At 41.9% G+C, this 17,872-nt stretch overlaps 1 protein-coding gene across 7 annotated transcripts; it reads left to right on the top strand.

Annotated features, from left to right (window-relative positions):
* The first annotated feature begins 1,032 nt into the window (after positions 1-1,032).
* On the top strand, positions 1,033-17,852 carry LOC108039871 (matrix metalloproteinase-14). Of its 7 annotated transcripts, none has more exons than XR_001769035.1 (7): positions 3,788-4,143; positions 6,519-6,722; positions 13,151-13,554; positions 13,640-14,555; positions 14,620-14,698; positions 16,971-17,252; positions 17,492-17,601. XR_001769035.1 is itself a non-coding variant. In XM_017117026.1 (6 exons), the coding sequence occupies exons 2-6, from the start codon at positions 6,558-6,560 to the stop codon at positions 17,653-17,655; spliced, it is 1,818 nt and encodes a 605-aa protein (XP_016972515.1). In that variant the 5' UTR covers positions 1,033-1,430; positions 6,519-6,557; the 3' UTR covers positions 17,656-17,852. The 7 variants fall into 7 exon arrangements, 3 of the variants coding, with proteins under 3 accessions (XP_016972515.1, XP_016972516.1, XP_016972514.1); XR_001769036.2 differs by having other exon boundaries at positions 16,500-17,252; XR_001769037.2 differs by having other exon boundaries at positions 16,005-17,252.
* The last annotated feature ends 20 nt before the right edge of the window (positions 17,853-17,872 follow it).

Raw genomic sequence — 17,872 nt, 5'->3', positions numbered from 1 at the left:
AACGAAACGAGGAAGAATTCCCACACACACTCGCGAAAAGGGGGTGCTGACAGGGAAGGACGCTGGCATCAAACTCAACTGAATGACGGGCTTTTCGGATCGGAACAATATCCGATTCGCATCGCCTTGCGCCCGACCATATAAAAGAATCTAAGCTGAGCTCCACAAGCCTCAGTCTAGCACAAAAAACGCACAACGAACTTGCAGTTACTGAGCAGCGTGCTGCAGCAAGGCAAATCTAGAAAAATAAACACATAGTATATGTATATTTAAACAAATTAGCAAGTGTTAAAACAAATTAATTTGTGCTTCCGCTGCGTGAAAAGCTTTCCGCTATCGAGAGTGCTAAATAACTGAGAGTTAGAGAAAGCTGCGCCCTCAACTGAATCATTGTCGGATCTAACAGACAGCCAAAAGCTCACTAACAGCTAGCTAGAGGTGAGTCCTATCATGCAAAAGGTGCTCCTGTTGCTTTGCTAAGGATAATGGTAAAGCGATTTGGGTAAAACGATTGTGTCTTTTTTTTTCTTTACTACAATTTGTATTTACATTAGTTATATCAGAAAGCACAATTAAAGTTAATGAAATATGATAAATATTTTAAAGATAAATAAGGTCCAATCGATCAATACTTAACACCGTTTCTTTCTGTGCACAGTTAACAGTCAGCTAACAGCTTACTAACTGCTAGTCCTAGCCAGAAAAAGAGCTTTCTCCGCTAATCCTGTTGCTCTGTAATCACATGCAATGGACGAAGGGCAAAGGGACGGCTAACAATTTTCAACCACCAAAACTAGGATTCCACCTATGACAGTGTGTATTATGGTTATTCGCGTGACTCGTAAACTAGAAACGAACACAAGCATAGGTCTTGGCCATTAGACTCACACACACTGTTAGACTGGGCACAAAAACAAGAAGTAGGGGTAGTACGAAGACGACGACGCGAACATTATTTAGCTGCCACCACAAAGGCAGAAAGCTGAAAACAGAAAACAGAAAACAGCAAAGCCAGACGAGTCGCAATCGGAACTTGCTGTGAATCGGTCGCTATCGCACCTCTCGGAACAAGTCGTTTTAAGCAGAAAGTTGGGAATAATGCTGGCAACCTGAACATAAATATGGATAAAACCCAATCGTAGCGAATTTCCCCTCAAAGTGAGAGAGTGATAGTGACTAGAGCCTTGATTCGCCACTGAATGAGTTCGCCTGGGCCTTATCTAACTTCGAAGATCTAATCGCAATCGGTCGCAGATAATAACTGATAAAGTTTAAAACAACACGGTGAAGAACTTTAAGAAAACAAAAGTCGCTTTGTGCAATATTTGTTGAAGGAACACGAGTAACCGTCTTGATTATTTCACAAAGTAGTTTATGCAAATTCTGTTTGCTCAATGCGAACAGACAGTTTTCGTCTGCTCTGCCTTATGGTAAGTACATATACTCAAGTGACTCATCTCCGGTAGGGAATTCCACTTTCTCAATGGGCATCGGCATCATCGGCAGAAAGTGATCTTTTGTCCCGACTTTGCATTTGACATTGCGCCTATTGAGCGACTACAAAGACCCGGCCTAAACAATCATCACGTAGCCGCTCTGTAATATTCCGATACATGAATACATATAATTATATAGATTCATCAGATACTTCATTTATCGCTTGCCAAACGACTATCAAAGCCTGACCGTGACGTGATTGAGTTTTAGAAATAGTTTTTCGCACTCAAAGTCAGAGTCGCGCACTGTATTCAAATAAAAATACTATATTCATATACAATTAGCATTATCCGCCTAATCTATTTGACAATTATATGTTCTGCTTGGCTTGGTGCCACAGTTCAAAGGCAAAAGTCAATGCGAAATCGCTTGTTTTTTTTTGTATATTATTTTTGATGCGGTGTGGAAAAGTTCATTTCACTGCCGGCGAAGCCAACAAACCTTAATGCCAGCCATTCATCGGGTCGGGGGCATGGTCTAAAAATACCATAAATAGTTGTCATTAAAGGCAGAAGAAGCTCATAAATATTTCATTGTTCCAACGGCATGGGCAGAAACTGCATCGCACAGCAGGCGGTGACGACAAGTCAACTTGTCCACTGCCTTAACAGAAGAATAAACATGCATATACACACACGTATATCCAGATGGGCAAGTGGGGGGATGGGGGATGGGGGATGGTAAAGAGGGGACTGACAGCAGGCCAGATGCACTTGGTCCACGGATAAGTGGCAGCAACAGCATCGGATTTGTCTCTCAGCCCTCGCTTTGTTCTGCCAAGTTCTGCCAAGTTCTGCCAGTTCCATAAAGCGAATCAGGAATTGTCGTTAAGGCAAAATGTCGCCTATTATCTGGCTGTCGGATTTACTTTGCGCTTTTTAGCTGCATGCCCAGCTGAAACCTTTGCCTTCGGCTGGTAAACAATTGTTCCAGGCGATTACTAGATTTGTTTGCATTTAGGTAGCAATTTACTTCACGTGGCCAGCCGACTCTGGATTCTGACTCACCGAAAATTGCACTCAATTGAAATTAATGGGATTGCACAGACATAAGCTGGAATATTTTATTGATTCTCAGAAGAAGATACACCGAGATGAATAGCTTATTAGCACAAATCCCGGTGGCTGGTGCTAATCGGTTTGTATTGAATGCAAATAGGCGATCCAGATGTTTTATAAAAGCAAATAGCAAAAATACGTCACTTTATTAACTTACTTTACGTTAATTTACTTGATTTAATACTTTAAAATAGGGAACATAGTTTTAAAAAATTTTGTAATATATTTCATTCAATATTTCTTAAATATTAAAAAAAAAGAGTTTAATAATTATAATTCTGAAAGACATTATTCTTGTAGTATCACATAAAATATTAAAACTTTTTGTGACTTCGCCCCAATTTTTGCAATCTAACTTAATTTTTCACTCTTTTATTTGAGGAAACCAGAACCAATATATATAAAGAATCCCGTTGCTTATTCATCCATAATTTGGTATATCTGTTATTTTTTTAAAAAACAGCCTTTAAAAAAAAACAATCTTAAATAGAACATTATTTTTAAAATTTCCTAATTTATTTACAATAAATAATAAATTATAAGCAGCTAAGTGCTACGCCCTTTGAGTAAGTGACTGCTTATTAGCACACCTTTGCCCCCAATAAAATGGGATTATCATTTATTAACTTATTTGCTGACGCATTACTCATTCATTGAGAAATCGCTTGGGCACGGGGAATCCAAACCGCAGATTCATTCATAAATATCTTTATCTGTAAGGAGAGGCCGGGGAGATCACAAAATTCAGTCGAAAACGAATGCGATTTTTAAGAAACGAGAGCTGTTAAGTTGTAACTGCTTAACTGTTTGCGAGGGGGAAAGGAGAATGTGTTAAACTTCAAGAAAAACTGTCAATTGCCACTGAATTTTAATGTGTATTTGTGTGGCCACAGAGGCTGCTGGTATGACACATATGTGGATGATTCCAAGAAGCCGCATTACTCATACGCCCCCCTCTCCTTGGGCTACAGATGCGGGGGGAGGGGAAGGGACAACTTCGATTATTGGCAACAGGTTTCGACAGCCCCCCTCCCACCGCAACGGAGTCTCCAGTTAGCATCGCCTCTGTTAAGGCCCCAAAAAGCTTTTCCCCTTTTTTTTTCCCCAAAAGCTCAAAACACGATCGGTACCGCCTCTGCCTCAGTCGGCGTCGCAGTCGACGCCTCTGCCGACTGCAACAGTCGTCGTCGTTTGCCAGCGACCGCTGAAGATCAGTTGAAATTTGCGCGCTGTCCAGGGCGGATGTGTTTAGCGGCGAGAAAAACAGAAACAGAAACGAAGTTTAAATCGATAATATATTAACCCAAGTTCAAACCGCTTAAATCCGCAGAAAGTTATTCGAAAAGTGAATCAGTTCAGTTTTGAGTTTTCAGTTTTGAGTTTTGTTTTTGAACGCGGAAACGAGCGGGAAAATGGAAGTGCCAGCGGGCAATTAGTGCAGCCAGACATAAAGACACACAGTCAGCTCGAAAATAAAGTAGAAACAAAAGGATTGCGATTATAAATTATAAACAACGACAACACATCCACAGCGGAATACGCAGCGACGACAGCTACAACAAACAACAAGAGGAGAAAAAAGAAAAATGTATGTGCCCGAGAGCTAATTAATTAATTTGTAAGTGTTGCAAGCGACATGCAGGCAACAAAGGCAGCAATGATAGTTCATTGATCTGAAACTGCATCCCACTCGACGCAGCTCAGCAGTTAATTGAAAAGGTCAAGAAGCGGGACCAAACTGATAAATCAGCCCATTAATCAGTCCTAACCCACAATCGCACACCCTATGAGCACTCCACTTTGGAGGTGAACTTGAATAGCGATTCCAATTTGGAAATATTTCGACATGGGCCACAACTTGCCCAACTTTACGATATGGCTGGCGCTGGCTATCACTAAGGTCAAGTTCTAGTAACACTTGGCCACATGGGGCGTCCGACTCATACACCAAAATATTTATTTGGTACTTCACAACATAACTTCCAGCCGATCCCCATCATATCTTATCTTATGGGCCGTATTCATTGGGGAATAAGTCAACTGATAAGGTGAACAATGCCAAAAAGCTATAGCAAGTGGAATTCGGCAGTGTTGTTGGGTAATTTTTAGGGGGGTATTTATCGATAGACGTCAGAAAGTTTGGCGAAACTGGTTGGAATATATATTTATTTATTATTATAATTTATTTGTAAACAAGCTTTGGCATCTAAAAGTTTGACTCACTGCTGCTTCTTCGAAAATTTTCGATTCAGAGAAGATTAAATGGAACCGGCTAACCGGTTTGGCCAAAAATCCGCGTTATCAGCATTAAGCAAAGGCCCTGTTTATGACCCAATTCAGAACATCGAGCACACACCCAGACGTGTGCTACATGTCGTATACGTAACCATTATGATACAAGAAACAGGGCAAACTTTCGCGTTGAATGCAATTTCGCCATCGATTGTTTTGGCCAAAGCACTCAAAACTCGCTGTTATTGATTTAACAAGCGAGTGAAATGCGTTCATTGTTATGACAACCCCATGAACCCTCTCCACTTTCCCCTTCAACCCATCACCCATCACCGGAGTTAACCACACGGCGCTAACCTTAAACTGTCAGCCAGCCGACCTTCAACCCGGCCAAAACAATTGCCCAAAAAAAAAAAGAAAATGGGATATATTTATGGTATTTGCTTAACAGAAATTATTGTAATCAGATAACACCGGGGCAATGGAGTGTGCGTTATTCATTATATATTTGCATGTTCATTTGGCTGGATCTAGCGGCTAATTGCCGTACATAAAAAAGACTGTTAAAAGTGGCCGCACAGAAATCCCCAACGATTAGTCAGCAACAACAAGAGTCGGCTAATGCAGACTTAACTGTACAGTGTCCACTCCTAGATATATATCATATATTTGCAAAAGTGACTGCCACTTGGCGTATACTTGATACAACTTATCGCACTTTTTAGCCCGTCATTTGGGCTGATGTCACACCCATTCCTTTGGGGGAAAAAGTAGGCGACGATTACCTGAGACAGATCAGCATGATGCAAGATATAGTGGGATAAACATCTCCATAAACATTAAAGTTTATTTAGCCAATTCTAGCACTTGTCTCGCGCCCTAGGTCAACACCATCCATATCAAGAAAAATATATATGCATATCAGCCACCATGCAAAACTTCTGGCTATTTTTAGCAAATCAAATATCAGAATATCAACAAAAGGCCCCCATAATCCTTAACGGTTATTGCCGACTTGGTATTTACCATCGCACAGTCTAAAATTAAATTCTAATTGGAGTCTAAACTTACACAAAAGCCGTTTATGACGTCCGAGCTAGCCAGACATCAGACCACATGACTTTCTATATCTCGGCCGATCAAAATATCAGGTACAGGACAGCTGGTTAACCAAGGGGCTCAACGAATCCGAAATACTCTACGTGGGGATTACGGTGATATGGTTTCAGGTTCTGCAAATATTTGACTGTGATAAGGGTATATTCTTAGGCCGGTGGCTTAATGGCTTCACAAGATGTGAGAGTGCAATTTGTGCTCTCATAATAAAAAAGCGTGTTATTACCATGCATAATAAAGGGTATACTATAGCAGATGGTGACGGGCGGGTTAGGTCATCTCAAGTGCCACCACTCCAGTTGTACTATTTTTTACTACGACTTGGAGTAGAAAACCCCCGATTCTTGGCAACGCCGGCCACTTCCGTTTGCCGTTCCACCTGCCACAAAGAATGTGTGCCACATTCAACCTGTTGGAAAGTGGGAGTGGCAGAAAGGAGGAAGGTTGGCAGTTAGCAGGACACGATTTCCGTTCGCCCTTTTGCACTTGTACTTGGCCTGCTCCCTTTCCTTTCACCTCGTTCTATTCTGGCCCGTTCCTGTTTGCCGCTTTATTACTTGGCCCGGCTTTATGAAATATTAATTGACCTTTTTTTCTCCACCTTTGCCTTTGCAGTGATATAAAGTTCAAAGTGCTACCAGCAAGTGGAACTACATGACAATTAGACAAACAGCGGGAATACAAACCAGCAACAGCAACTGCAGAAACAGCAACAAAATGACAAACTGCCAAAGTACAGTGTTCATAGTCGTAGGCACCCTGTTTTCCATTCTGGCAGCGGCACAAACGGCACCCGTTTCCACCACCACACAGGCAGAGGTGAGTACATAATTAAGTTATTACATTAACCAAAAAAAAACAATATTTAATGGTACCCATTAAATTGCTAAATTAAATCCTACGATTCATCTATAATTTAGATAAAAGCTCGTAATATTTTTCCTCATGCACTATACAAAATATATAGCATGCAATTGATAAAAAAAAGGGATTATAATAACATTAAATTACTGAAGGGAGCTGAGGGCTCAGTACTTAAACAGGAAAGAAAATGGAATGGAAATGAATCAGAATCAGAATCAGTTTGTTGCACTTGAGGTGACAGTTAACTGCACGAGATAGCCACTTTGTCTGGCTCTGTCTCGCCCGATCCCGATATGTATTATATATACTATATAGTTTATATGGTGGCTTTACTTCCGATTTGCATGACAGGCGTGCCAGGCGCTCAGAGTTCCGAGCTGGTTGCATTTTGAAATTATACTTAATTTTACACTAGACACACAGTACATACGTGTATCTGGTGGAAATATTTCGTATTCACGGCTGTGACTGTGCAACAGGCTCACGCGCATCGCATGTCAACGTGAATTTTATTCCACTCACACACACGATTTTGGCCCGGCTCAGAGGTTCTGGCCTTAGCCTTAGTCGGATGGCTCGAAAAGTGCATGCCCGCCGGCTAATTGCAGTCTGATTATCGCTATCGTTATCGCTCGTGACATTGGCCAGCGGAAAATGTATATTTCCACCAGGAAAACTCTCACGCCATTGACTGGCCAGCAAATCGATTCAAATGCATTCCCTTAAATGAGTGTCAATTCCCAATGATCTCAGAATGGAAAAATATCAAGTAAAGCTGGCTGAAAAGAAAGTCCATTCTAATCAATCCACTGATTAGCATAATGACGACCTAAGACATTTTTTGGGAATTTCCCCTCTTTAATTCACAAAGTGCACTGGCATTAAATTTGCTTGAGATTTTGGAACACACATTTAAAATACACGGTAACCTGGCGTTGAATGTGCTTATCTCTGTGCATTTAAAATTTATAAATGGTTGGTTTAAGGTCCTACAAAATATAAAAAAAAATGTTAATTTAAAAAATAATATTATTAAGCATTGCAATCAAAACATGTTATAATTATCTTTTAGAAATGATCCAGATTCGCTGTTTTGTTGGAAAACCCAATTAAAACTGTTCTTAACCTGTCACTGTCATTAGTTATCTGTGGGTATTAGAAATTGCATTAAATATCTTTCACAAATAATATTTGATAATGATGGTCCTATAAATAAAAATTACCCCAAGCAAAAACATCGATTAAGATTGTAAATAATTTAGAAAAGCGAATATCATAAAAAAGCTACTGTTAAATGTACCTTAAACTCTTCCAGCATTCATTTCAAATTACTTAATAAAAAAAATTGATAGCCAAAGCCCATAAATTATACATTTCCACTAATCGAATTATTCCTCTGCTCAAGCGGCTTGATTTCCACGCTTTCAATTTATAAATATTTATCTCTGGTTAATTGCTTGTCATGATTGCTGTTTAGCCGAATGTAATTTCCATTTACAAATTCAACAATTGCTGCAGCATCGGCACGTTTGCACTTGGAGCTATGTACCCGAAGCTAATCACGTTTACTTGCCACAGACTTGCATAAATTAGTTGGGGGAAAAAGTGGATAAGCAGTTCCAGAACTTCCTGATCAACCATTTACGATCGCCCGCCTCTCACAGGTGCAATAGCCAATCGATTCGCTATGATTCTGATACCCCAGCACGCATTAGCGCGTGCTTAACATTGTTTTTAGGTTTTATTTATGTTTTACGTAACTCCCCGGCAATCCGGTGACTTGGCTAATTGGTATGTTGGGCGCGTTGCCTATAACTTGGCTCGTTGTCGCTGGCCAGTCGCCCCAAAAGCAGCCAAAAGGCGACACTCAACCGACGGCCGACGTGTTTGTCTCTCCAATGTCAGGTTCTTTGTTCCCACCCGATCGCAAAACGCTTTCTAATAAATCTCCCAGGGGAATGCAAATCGCGCAGACCACCGCTGGAGCAAGGAGGAAATCGTGATTTGATAAATCTTCCCCGATCAAATTCCACTTTCTCAATGGCAACAATAAATAATCCTAATTGATTAGATCTGGTGCGATCTGATCGGAGCAGGAAAAACTATATCCATTACGGGGTGAGTCATTTCGTCTGGAGAGCAAGTTTATACCCCGCACATAATAGAGCTGTCAAGAGGTTAATTACTCGTACGAATGAACGAAATTGAAATGAGCTCAGGCATTCGTCATCACTGTGGGCGAACAGCACAAAAAAACACGCCTAAGAACCAGAGAAACCCGTAAAACTTTCCTGGTCTAATTATAACTTAATCAAAGCCTGAACAAAGTCGCCAACTTTAAGAAAATCCATTCGTGCGTCAGGCTAATTCAGACTTTTCCTGGGCAAACTAATCAATAGCTGTTTGAATTTGTATGCTTTTCGCCAAGTTTGATTGATTTGCCTATGAAATAGTTGCGTGCGACCTTCGCGAGGTGTTAAACAAAAGGCTGCAACAGCCTTGCCACTTGGCAAACAAATAGTTCGAATAGACAGTTTTTGCTGCGCCAACATCCTTTCTCCTTTTCAGACTTCCCTAAGGTCATCCATAGCTTAGCATTTCACGCGTCTTGCCATAAACAACCGCCTAAAAAGGCTTGCAAATGGCAGCAGCTATAAAATCCTTTTTTGCCTGACTTTTGCATGAATAGCGCTTTTTATTGTCCGGTTATCTTAGTATCTTGACGCTTATTTATCGCTATGTGAATTAGCCACTTGAAGGGTAAAAAAAAGTTGCACAGAAAAAAGTGGCAGAAAGACACCTTTGGGCGGTGTATGGAAATGTCAAATATTTTGTGGGAGTTTCCCTTGCCAACCAGTTAGTAAAACCCTTCTGGTAAATGTCAAGGAATTTGTCTGAGCTGAATGATGTGTTTTATGTCTGCAAAAGCTGAATTTAAAACGTCCATTTCGTTATTCAAATTTAAAAGTTCTTGCTGCGCAAAAGCCTTTATCTGTGCACTTGCTTTTATGTACAAAACTACGCTCCATAACCCAATTTAGTTGGCAAAATCCAGCTCGAAATTCTTTCAATTTAATCCATCTCTCTGGTCCTGAATTAAATTGAAAACGTTATACAACTTTAAGCCGCATTCAAGACTGCCGATGGCCCAGTTTCTGTTTTACTTTTCCTTCGTCTGTGGTTTTGGCTTTCGTTATAGTTTTGAGTTTTCTTTTCCAATCTGCCCAATCGGCTTGTTATAGAAACCCAAAAAGAAATGCCGCCAAATGAGGCGCCTGCGCTTCAATTTGCGGCTGAGGAGTGAGGGGTAATGATGTAATCGCCGGAGTTAAAAAGCATTTAAACAAGTTAAGCCTGTTTGCTAGTTGGCAGCGAGATTGGACAACTGAAATTGCATGCGCAGTTAAGGTGGGAAAATCGCAGGGAAACGCAGGGAAAACCTCCGCTATTTGCCTTTAATTGTCACAGACACTTTCGTTTATGCACGTGCCACGCAAATATTTGTGCAACTAGGTCTAGGTTTGTTTGCAGGCAATTTGCAGAGGGAAATGGGTGAACTCCGGCCAGATGGGAGAACCTTTCAAAGTCCCCTTCTATAGCGGACGAAAGTCAACGACCCGGACTGACCCACATTCCCAGTGCAAACTAACCACGCACCCCCGAAAAACGGAGAAGGTACACCCAAGAGTTTTCCCACTCTCGCTGGCCAATAATTTTCTCATCAATTTCAACCAGGCACGTCGGCGAGTGTACACAAAAAGTATACACAAAACGATACTTGTTTATAATTTATGCATGTCCTGTTCTTGTTTCGGCCGGAAATAAACGAGTCCGAGTACGCCTTCAATTTAAATGGGTGAAAGTTCATTGACTCCGAGGAGCAGTTCCCTATTCGCTTACCTGCAAAGCCATTTCCCCTTTGCGAAATCAAATCAAGTCGGCAACTTTGCAACTTTGCACCTGTGCAAATTGTGTTAAATATTTGAAGGTTGCATTGCAATTGTAGCATACTTTCCCGGGCTCACAAACACAGGTGCATTCCCCAGCCAAGTCGAGCTCCACAGTTTGGCATTGGGTGGCAAACCCCCGTGGGCCATTTCCCGCAAGTTCAACTCCTTCGGCTAAGTAAACCAGGCAAGCAGGTCAACCATCTGAATATATATTTCCCCTTACAAACTACTAGTTACTTTCGTACTACACAAACGCAAAATATTTATAATTATTCTCTGGAAATCCATGGCTTAATTTTAATAGCTCATACCTTTATTTAAATCGATTTTTCAATCATAAAAATTTTGATCTAAAATATCAATGACATGTTTTTACTTTGGATATATCTATTGATTATTCATTTACTTATCCTTATCTGTTGAAACAAAGTCAAGTTTACTTTAAAACGAATTTCCTTTATATCACAAACAAAGTCTTTTCTGTTTAACTATAAAAAAGATAAATATATATCTATATATAACTATTGAAATGCAAAGTTTTGTTATAGACCTAGGCACGTTCTATCTTCCTATTGTTTTAAAGTTCTAATTTTTTCCGGTGCACCTGTAGTTAGTAACATAGGGTGTAGTATCTAGAGTGCTGGGGCGTGGCGAAAGCCATTCTTTGTTGACATTTCTGTTTTGATTGTCCGCCAAACAGAGCCGGGCAAAAAAAATTTGTGTCAATGTCCAATAATAAATTGAAGTGCAATTTCAACGCCCTCTGAAACGTGACCCAACTGCAGTGGCCCTCACCCCTTGGAGCCCGTGTAATTTGAAATGATTTGCATGGCCACGGAGCATCTAATCGTCCCAATCCCGCCGAGAATTATCGGTAAGCACATGCAAATGCACGTATAACGATGCGGATGCATTTGGCTAACCGTTGAAATCGTGGCAATGGAACAGGTGTATTGTCAATCGTAGACCGATGACTCCCGAAAAAAACTATATGAAAAACGTTAAATTAGTGGATAAACATTTCCGTTTTGGCACCGACTTCCGTTTGCCTTGTGACGCATTCAATTCTGAATGGAAGAAATGCGTCAGAAATGACTCAATTACGGACAGGTTGAGTGGTCTTTTGTTTGCTGCCAATGGGAGTTATCTTATCGATACAAGATAACCGAAAGAGCTCATGTTTGAGGCTCCGAACAATGCATTCGATTGCCGTCAGTCTGTTTGTTCTATGACAAAAGCTGCATTACAATCCCAAGAAACTGGCATAACACCTTTTCAGTGATTTCTGGGTAATCAAGACGTTCGTGCCGCCGGCGGGGGAGGCGGTCTCCATTCGACATTGTGCACTGCGAGTAATTATGTTAATTGCATAAAGAGGCATTCCTAAGGTCGCCGCCGATGATTCAACCGGACTTACTGTCAGTCAAAATGTTCTGTATCTGATTCTGAATGTCGAGTGGATCTCTCAAGAGATGAGCGACAGATACTTTCCACTTGAACCCCGCTTTGTTTACAGTTCGTTTACCTTTAGGCCGACCCAGCTGATCGTTGGTAAGAGCTGTTGGCCAACCCACCCAGAAAAAAAAGATCACAGAGCCACTGCGAAGACGCGACTTGAATGGCTAAGAAGCCAGCGAAATGTTTACTTCCTCGCAGGCGGAAAGAACACAATAAAATTAACAGTCAGCTGGCATTATGCAAGATTCGGCAAATCATTATACAACATGTACTATATACTTATATATATATATATAGAAGCTACGGCGGCGTCATTAAGAATGTGCGACACATAAACGGCTGGTGAACCTGATCCACATGCCAAATCGAATCGTATTCGTGTTGCCAAAACGTTAAGCGCATAAAACTCTATCCCCACTGTAAGACAATTTGCCGTTGTAATTGGCCAGACAACAAATTCTATTTAGTTGGTGAACAACTTAACTGTTAAGATAACCTCGCATTGTTCTCCGCTCGACACAAGTGCACTTCCCTGATGGGCAAACTGTTTTTATTCGATTGCTCAATGTTACAATTTACAATTAGCAATTGAAACGCTTCCTTAATGTTGGCGATGCCAACGGACAGAGATCGATTAAGAGTTTTCACACCTCAGCCAGTCACGTATGGCCAACGCCATATATACATTGCATATACATATTAAGCATACGCCGTGTGGGCCCCCTCTCCCCATCGGTTTATTTATATAAATTATAAGCCACTGTGGCAGTCATAAATTATGCAAGTCAGATGGGCAGGCGACAGAGAGTAGAGAGTGAGGAGTAGCCAGGACATGCCGTTGCGGGCTAATCTGATGGCCATAAATCAAGTTGGCCACAACGGGTGGCCATCAGGCGCAGCCCCATTGATCTTCGCCCGTTGTTGTCCCTGCAGTCATTCAACCCCGATTTCCCGCTCTCCTTTCCTTACCCCCAGATCTATCTGTCCCAGTTTGGCTATCTACCCGCCTCGGCGCGCAATCCGGCGAGCAGTGGACTGCACGACCAGCAGACATGGGTCAGCGCCATCGAGGAGTTCCAAAACTTCGCTGGCTTGAATGTCACCGGTGAACTGGACTCGGAGACCATGAAGCTGATGTCCCTGCCACGTTGCGGAGTGAGGGATCGTGTGGGCACCGGCGACAGTCGGTCCAAGCGGTACGCTTTGCAGGGAAGTCGCTGGCGCGTGAAGAACCTCACCTACAAGATCTCCAAGTACCCCAAGCGGCTGAAGCGCGTGGATGTGGATGCGGAGATCGGTCGCGCATTCGCCGTGTGGTCCGAGGACACCGATCTGACCTTCACCAGGAAGACCTCCGGTCCCGTGCATATTGAGATTAAGTGAGTAGTTAGTTTTGTGGATAGTACAAAGTGCATATCTCTAAGAAGCCTTTGACCAAGAATACTAACCACTCCTTTTGACCAGGTTTGTGGAGAGCGAGCATGGTGACGGCGATGCCTTCGATGGTCAAGGTGGCACCCTGGCTCACGCCTTCTTCCCCGTTTTCGGAGGAGATGCCCACTTCGACGATGCGGAACTCTGGACCATTGGCTCGCCCCGTGGCACCAATCTCTTCCAGGTGGCTGCCCATGAATTTGGACACTCCCTGGGACTCTCCCACTCCGATCAGAGCTCGGCTCTGATGGCGCCCTTCTACCGCGGCTTCGAACCCGTCTTCAAGCTGGACGAGGACGACAAGTCGGCCATCCAGTCGCTGTATGGCAGGAAGACCAACCAGCTGAGACCCACCAACATCTACCCGCCCTCCACCCAGCGACCATTCACCCCGCCCAAGGTGCCGCTGGACGACTCCATTTGCAAGGACTCCAAGGTGGACACCATGTTCAATTCGGCGCAGGGCGAGACTTTCGCCTTCAAGGGCGACAAGTACTACAAGCTGACCACGGACTCAGTGGAGGAGGGCTACCCGCAGCTCATCTCCAAGGGCTGGCCAGGATTGCCGAGCAACATCGATGCGGCGTTCACGTACAAGAACGGCAAGACGTACTTCTTCAAGGGAACTCAGTACTGGCGCTACCAGGGACGCCAGATGGACGGCGTTTATCCGAAGGAGATCAGCGAGGGATTCACTGGCATTCCCGATCATCTGGACGCCGCGATGGTTTGGGGGGGCAATGGCAAGATCTACTTCTTCAAGGGCAGCAAGTTCTGGCGCTTCGATCCGGCCAAGAGGCCACCTGTGAAGATCAGCTATCCCAAGCCCATTTCCAACTGGGAGGGATTGCCCAATAACCTGGACGCTGCGCTCAAGTACACTAATGGGTACACGTACTTCTTCAAGGGCAACCAGTACTACCGATTCCACGATGCCCGATTCGCTGTAAGAATAGCTCACCTAAGAAACATTAACTAATCATAATTAACTATTTTAAATCCTCCCCCAGGTGGACTCGGCCACGCCCCCCTTCCCCAGACCCACCGCCCACTGGTGGTTCGGCTGCAAGAACACGCCCTCGTCCACAGGTAATATCGTCGAGGGTTCGGACAACGAGTTCGAACAGCACTCCATGATCCCGCATGCCGACGATGGTAATGGTGATGATTTCGACGCAGGTGAGTGGGACCGACTCGGCGGTAGTTTTGTTTGAGCTCGAATCGATCTACTGGATCCACGATAAGCGAATCCCAAACTTTGTAAAGTCAAAAAGATCTCATAGAAAGAAGTCTTGTATGAGTTGTTACTTAGCGAGAAGAAGTTACGAGTCATGAAATGATAATAATAATAAATCCTATCTATATGGTATGTTTAATTAAGTTAATGTCTATGTAGTGAAATTCTATTACTCAAGTCGAATGTGTTTGTCTTTGTTGCCTATGGAAGAAATACATTTATAATACTTATTGAAAAAAAACTAATTACCAAACTGTGTATGTCCAATGTCTTTTGATCAGTCTATATATATTTTGTACTTATATATCTTGTATATTTATTAATTTCTCTTTACTCTTGATTTTGTGGTGTTTTACTTTAGTTTTGTTCCAGTGTTTTCAGGTTGAGTTTTACTTAACTGAAAACACTTTTCTTTCGAGTATACGACATAACTAACACCTTAATCTAAAATATCTAATCATATTACTAAAATCTACTCTCAATTTATATAATATTCTTTTTCTAGCGCTACTAATCTTGATACTAACCTAACTTTGCAAAACTTTTCACTTTCTAATATTTGTGTGTTCCTTCCAATAACCAATCTAATCCTATCTGTATCTTATGCTTTCGGTATTCGGTTTTTTTTTCCTATTAAACTAACGAACTCAATTTAGCATACCATGTATAAAAAAGTTTTTAAGCCTAAGAAACAGCTATTAATAAAAAAAGCTATACAATAATTTAATATCTTGCTTACAGTTTAATAGCCAAGAAAAAAATATAAAGCAATTATCTACAGCAACAACAACAGCAACAAAAACTACTGGTCAGTCGGTCTCACTAACTGTGGTCCAAGATCAACTCCACCAAAAACCATTTTCCTAGCCTATAAGTCACAATCCTAGCATGCGCACAATCTAACCAACTAAACTGTAGAGCCCATCAAAACCTATAAACCATCTGCAATAAGTTACTAACTAACTCACCCCAAGAAAAACAACACTATTTGTTAAACACCACAAGTCCCAAAAAATGAAAACCCTAAAAAAAGAAAACACTCCTATAAAAAACACCCTATGGTATAAGCGTAGTTCCTTAGCACTAAGTATTTATCCAGATATGGTACTATTAATATTTGATTTTCCACTCCCCTGAACTAAACTCTTTACCCTGTAGTCTGAAAACCGCATAAACTTGAACCATGTTTATGCGTAACCGTTTCCTTGTTTTGGCACCCTCGGCACAAAATTTCAAATGGCTAAATGGCTGGGTTGAACCACACGTAAAAACCACCCACTCACCACCCAACCAAACCACCGAACCACCCACTCCACCCAAACTTACACTTACACACCTGAAATCCCCACGTTAATTGCATGAACAAACCGAAAACGTACTAATCTAGAGCAAACAAAAAAAATTACACCTGCATGGGAAGCAAAAAGTCGGCGGGTATTATAAATAATCGGGTATATGGGGCCATATATGTGGTCCACACATCCCGTTATGACCCACAATCGGATATTTGTATGACACTCGCTTAACCATCGCATGCACGTGCCTGGCCCATAATCGTTAAATTTGCATTCAACAAAAGCAAAATGCCGAACTCCAGAACTCGAAATGTATTCGTCATTGTCATCTGTCTGTATGTATGTATATTTCTTGCAGGCTTTAAGAGACGTGGATACAAAAACAAGAACATTTAACCACAGCACACATCCAGAAAAAACACAACAACTACAAGAACAGCCGAACCAAAACGAACACCAAACTCCATTTAACCACCCACATATGTACATCAGAAGAATTACAAAGCGAATGTGCCGCCCCCATTAAGCATATAGCAATCAAAAACAGAGCTTTCCTGTCTTCCTTCGCCTTCGCCTCTCCCTTTGTAGTCGTAATCGCCATGGTGATTCTTCCTGCTCCACTGTAGTATCATCCAGATCTTAGACTGCTATCGCATTACTGCCACATACGTATTTGTTTGAGCACATCCCGCCCTCCCCGAATGCAATTTTGATATATTCTTTCCCGAAGAATTGTTTTATTTATGCTTTTTCTTCTCTACTTTTGTTTCTCTAAAACAAAAAAAAACTTTTAATTTGCGGCTCTTGTATACGCACTTGATATATACAGCACCGCAAGTGCCGAATCAGGGTATTCTGCCCGGCTGGATGTGGGGCCTAACGAACAGATTCTTCTAGAGGATCTCGTGCTCATCCATGTGTTGTAGCCCAGTCCCGTTGTAAATTGCCAGCATTAGTGCTTGTCCATCGAACCCGCTTGAGTGATCTCTGTCTGAATAAAGTAAACCATCAAATCGAAACATATATAATACATGCCACGCCCAAGATCTGCGCCGCCTGCCGAAACGCCAAACCAAGCCAAATAGAAAGAAACGAGTTTACAGAGTGAAGAGTATGTTACATCAATTATTATTATTTGATCCCCCCCCCTTAAGTTACTTAAGTTATATTCATTTTTCTATTTAATTGCTTTTAAAATACCCCAACAATCACGTCCGACAAAAAAACTTAATACAGTTCTATAACTTTATAGCTTAGATCTAAGACATTTCTGCACAAAACATTCCTAACTTGAATAGCTTAACGTATAACGTAACTAACATTATATTTTGGAACCCCAATTTTCCATAGCCGTGGGCGATCACCAGTCCAACGACGAACCCATCGCACCGGAAGTGGCTGAGCGAACCGGAAATGGAGCCATGTCGCAAACGAAAATGACGAGCAACTCCGCCGTAAGCACTGTGATCACCACCATCCTGATGTGCCTCGTCTCCAAACTCATCGTTAGCTAAAAGAGCCACCGATACCAGCGACCTATAGGCAGTGCATTTTTTGAACCATAGGAACAAAGCTTGCAACTCGAGTAAAGTTTCTAAAATTTTGCCGCACGTTGGACACCAAAAGTGCTTAAAATTCAAATGCGTAACATCATATCGAATACGATGAGAGGAAATCCAAATAAAAAAATTACGAAATAAAAAAAAACAAATTGAAATCGAACAGAATATC

This window comes from Drosophila rhopaloa, unplaced genomic scaffold (genome assembly GCF_018152115.1).
Source record: "Drosophila rhopaloa isolate 14029-0021.01 unplaced genomic scaffold, ASM1815211v1 contig_115, whole genome shotgun sequence".
NCBI classification, from domain to species: domain Eukaryota; kingdom Metazoa; phylum Arthropoda; class Insecta; order Diptera; family Drosophilidae; genus Drosophila; species Drosophila rhopaloa.
This window is presented reverse-complemented; position numbering and strand designations above follow the sequence as displayed.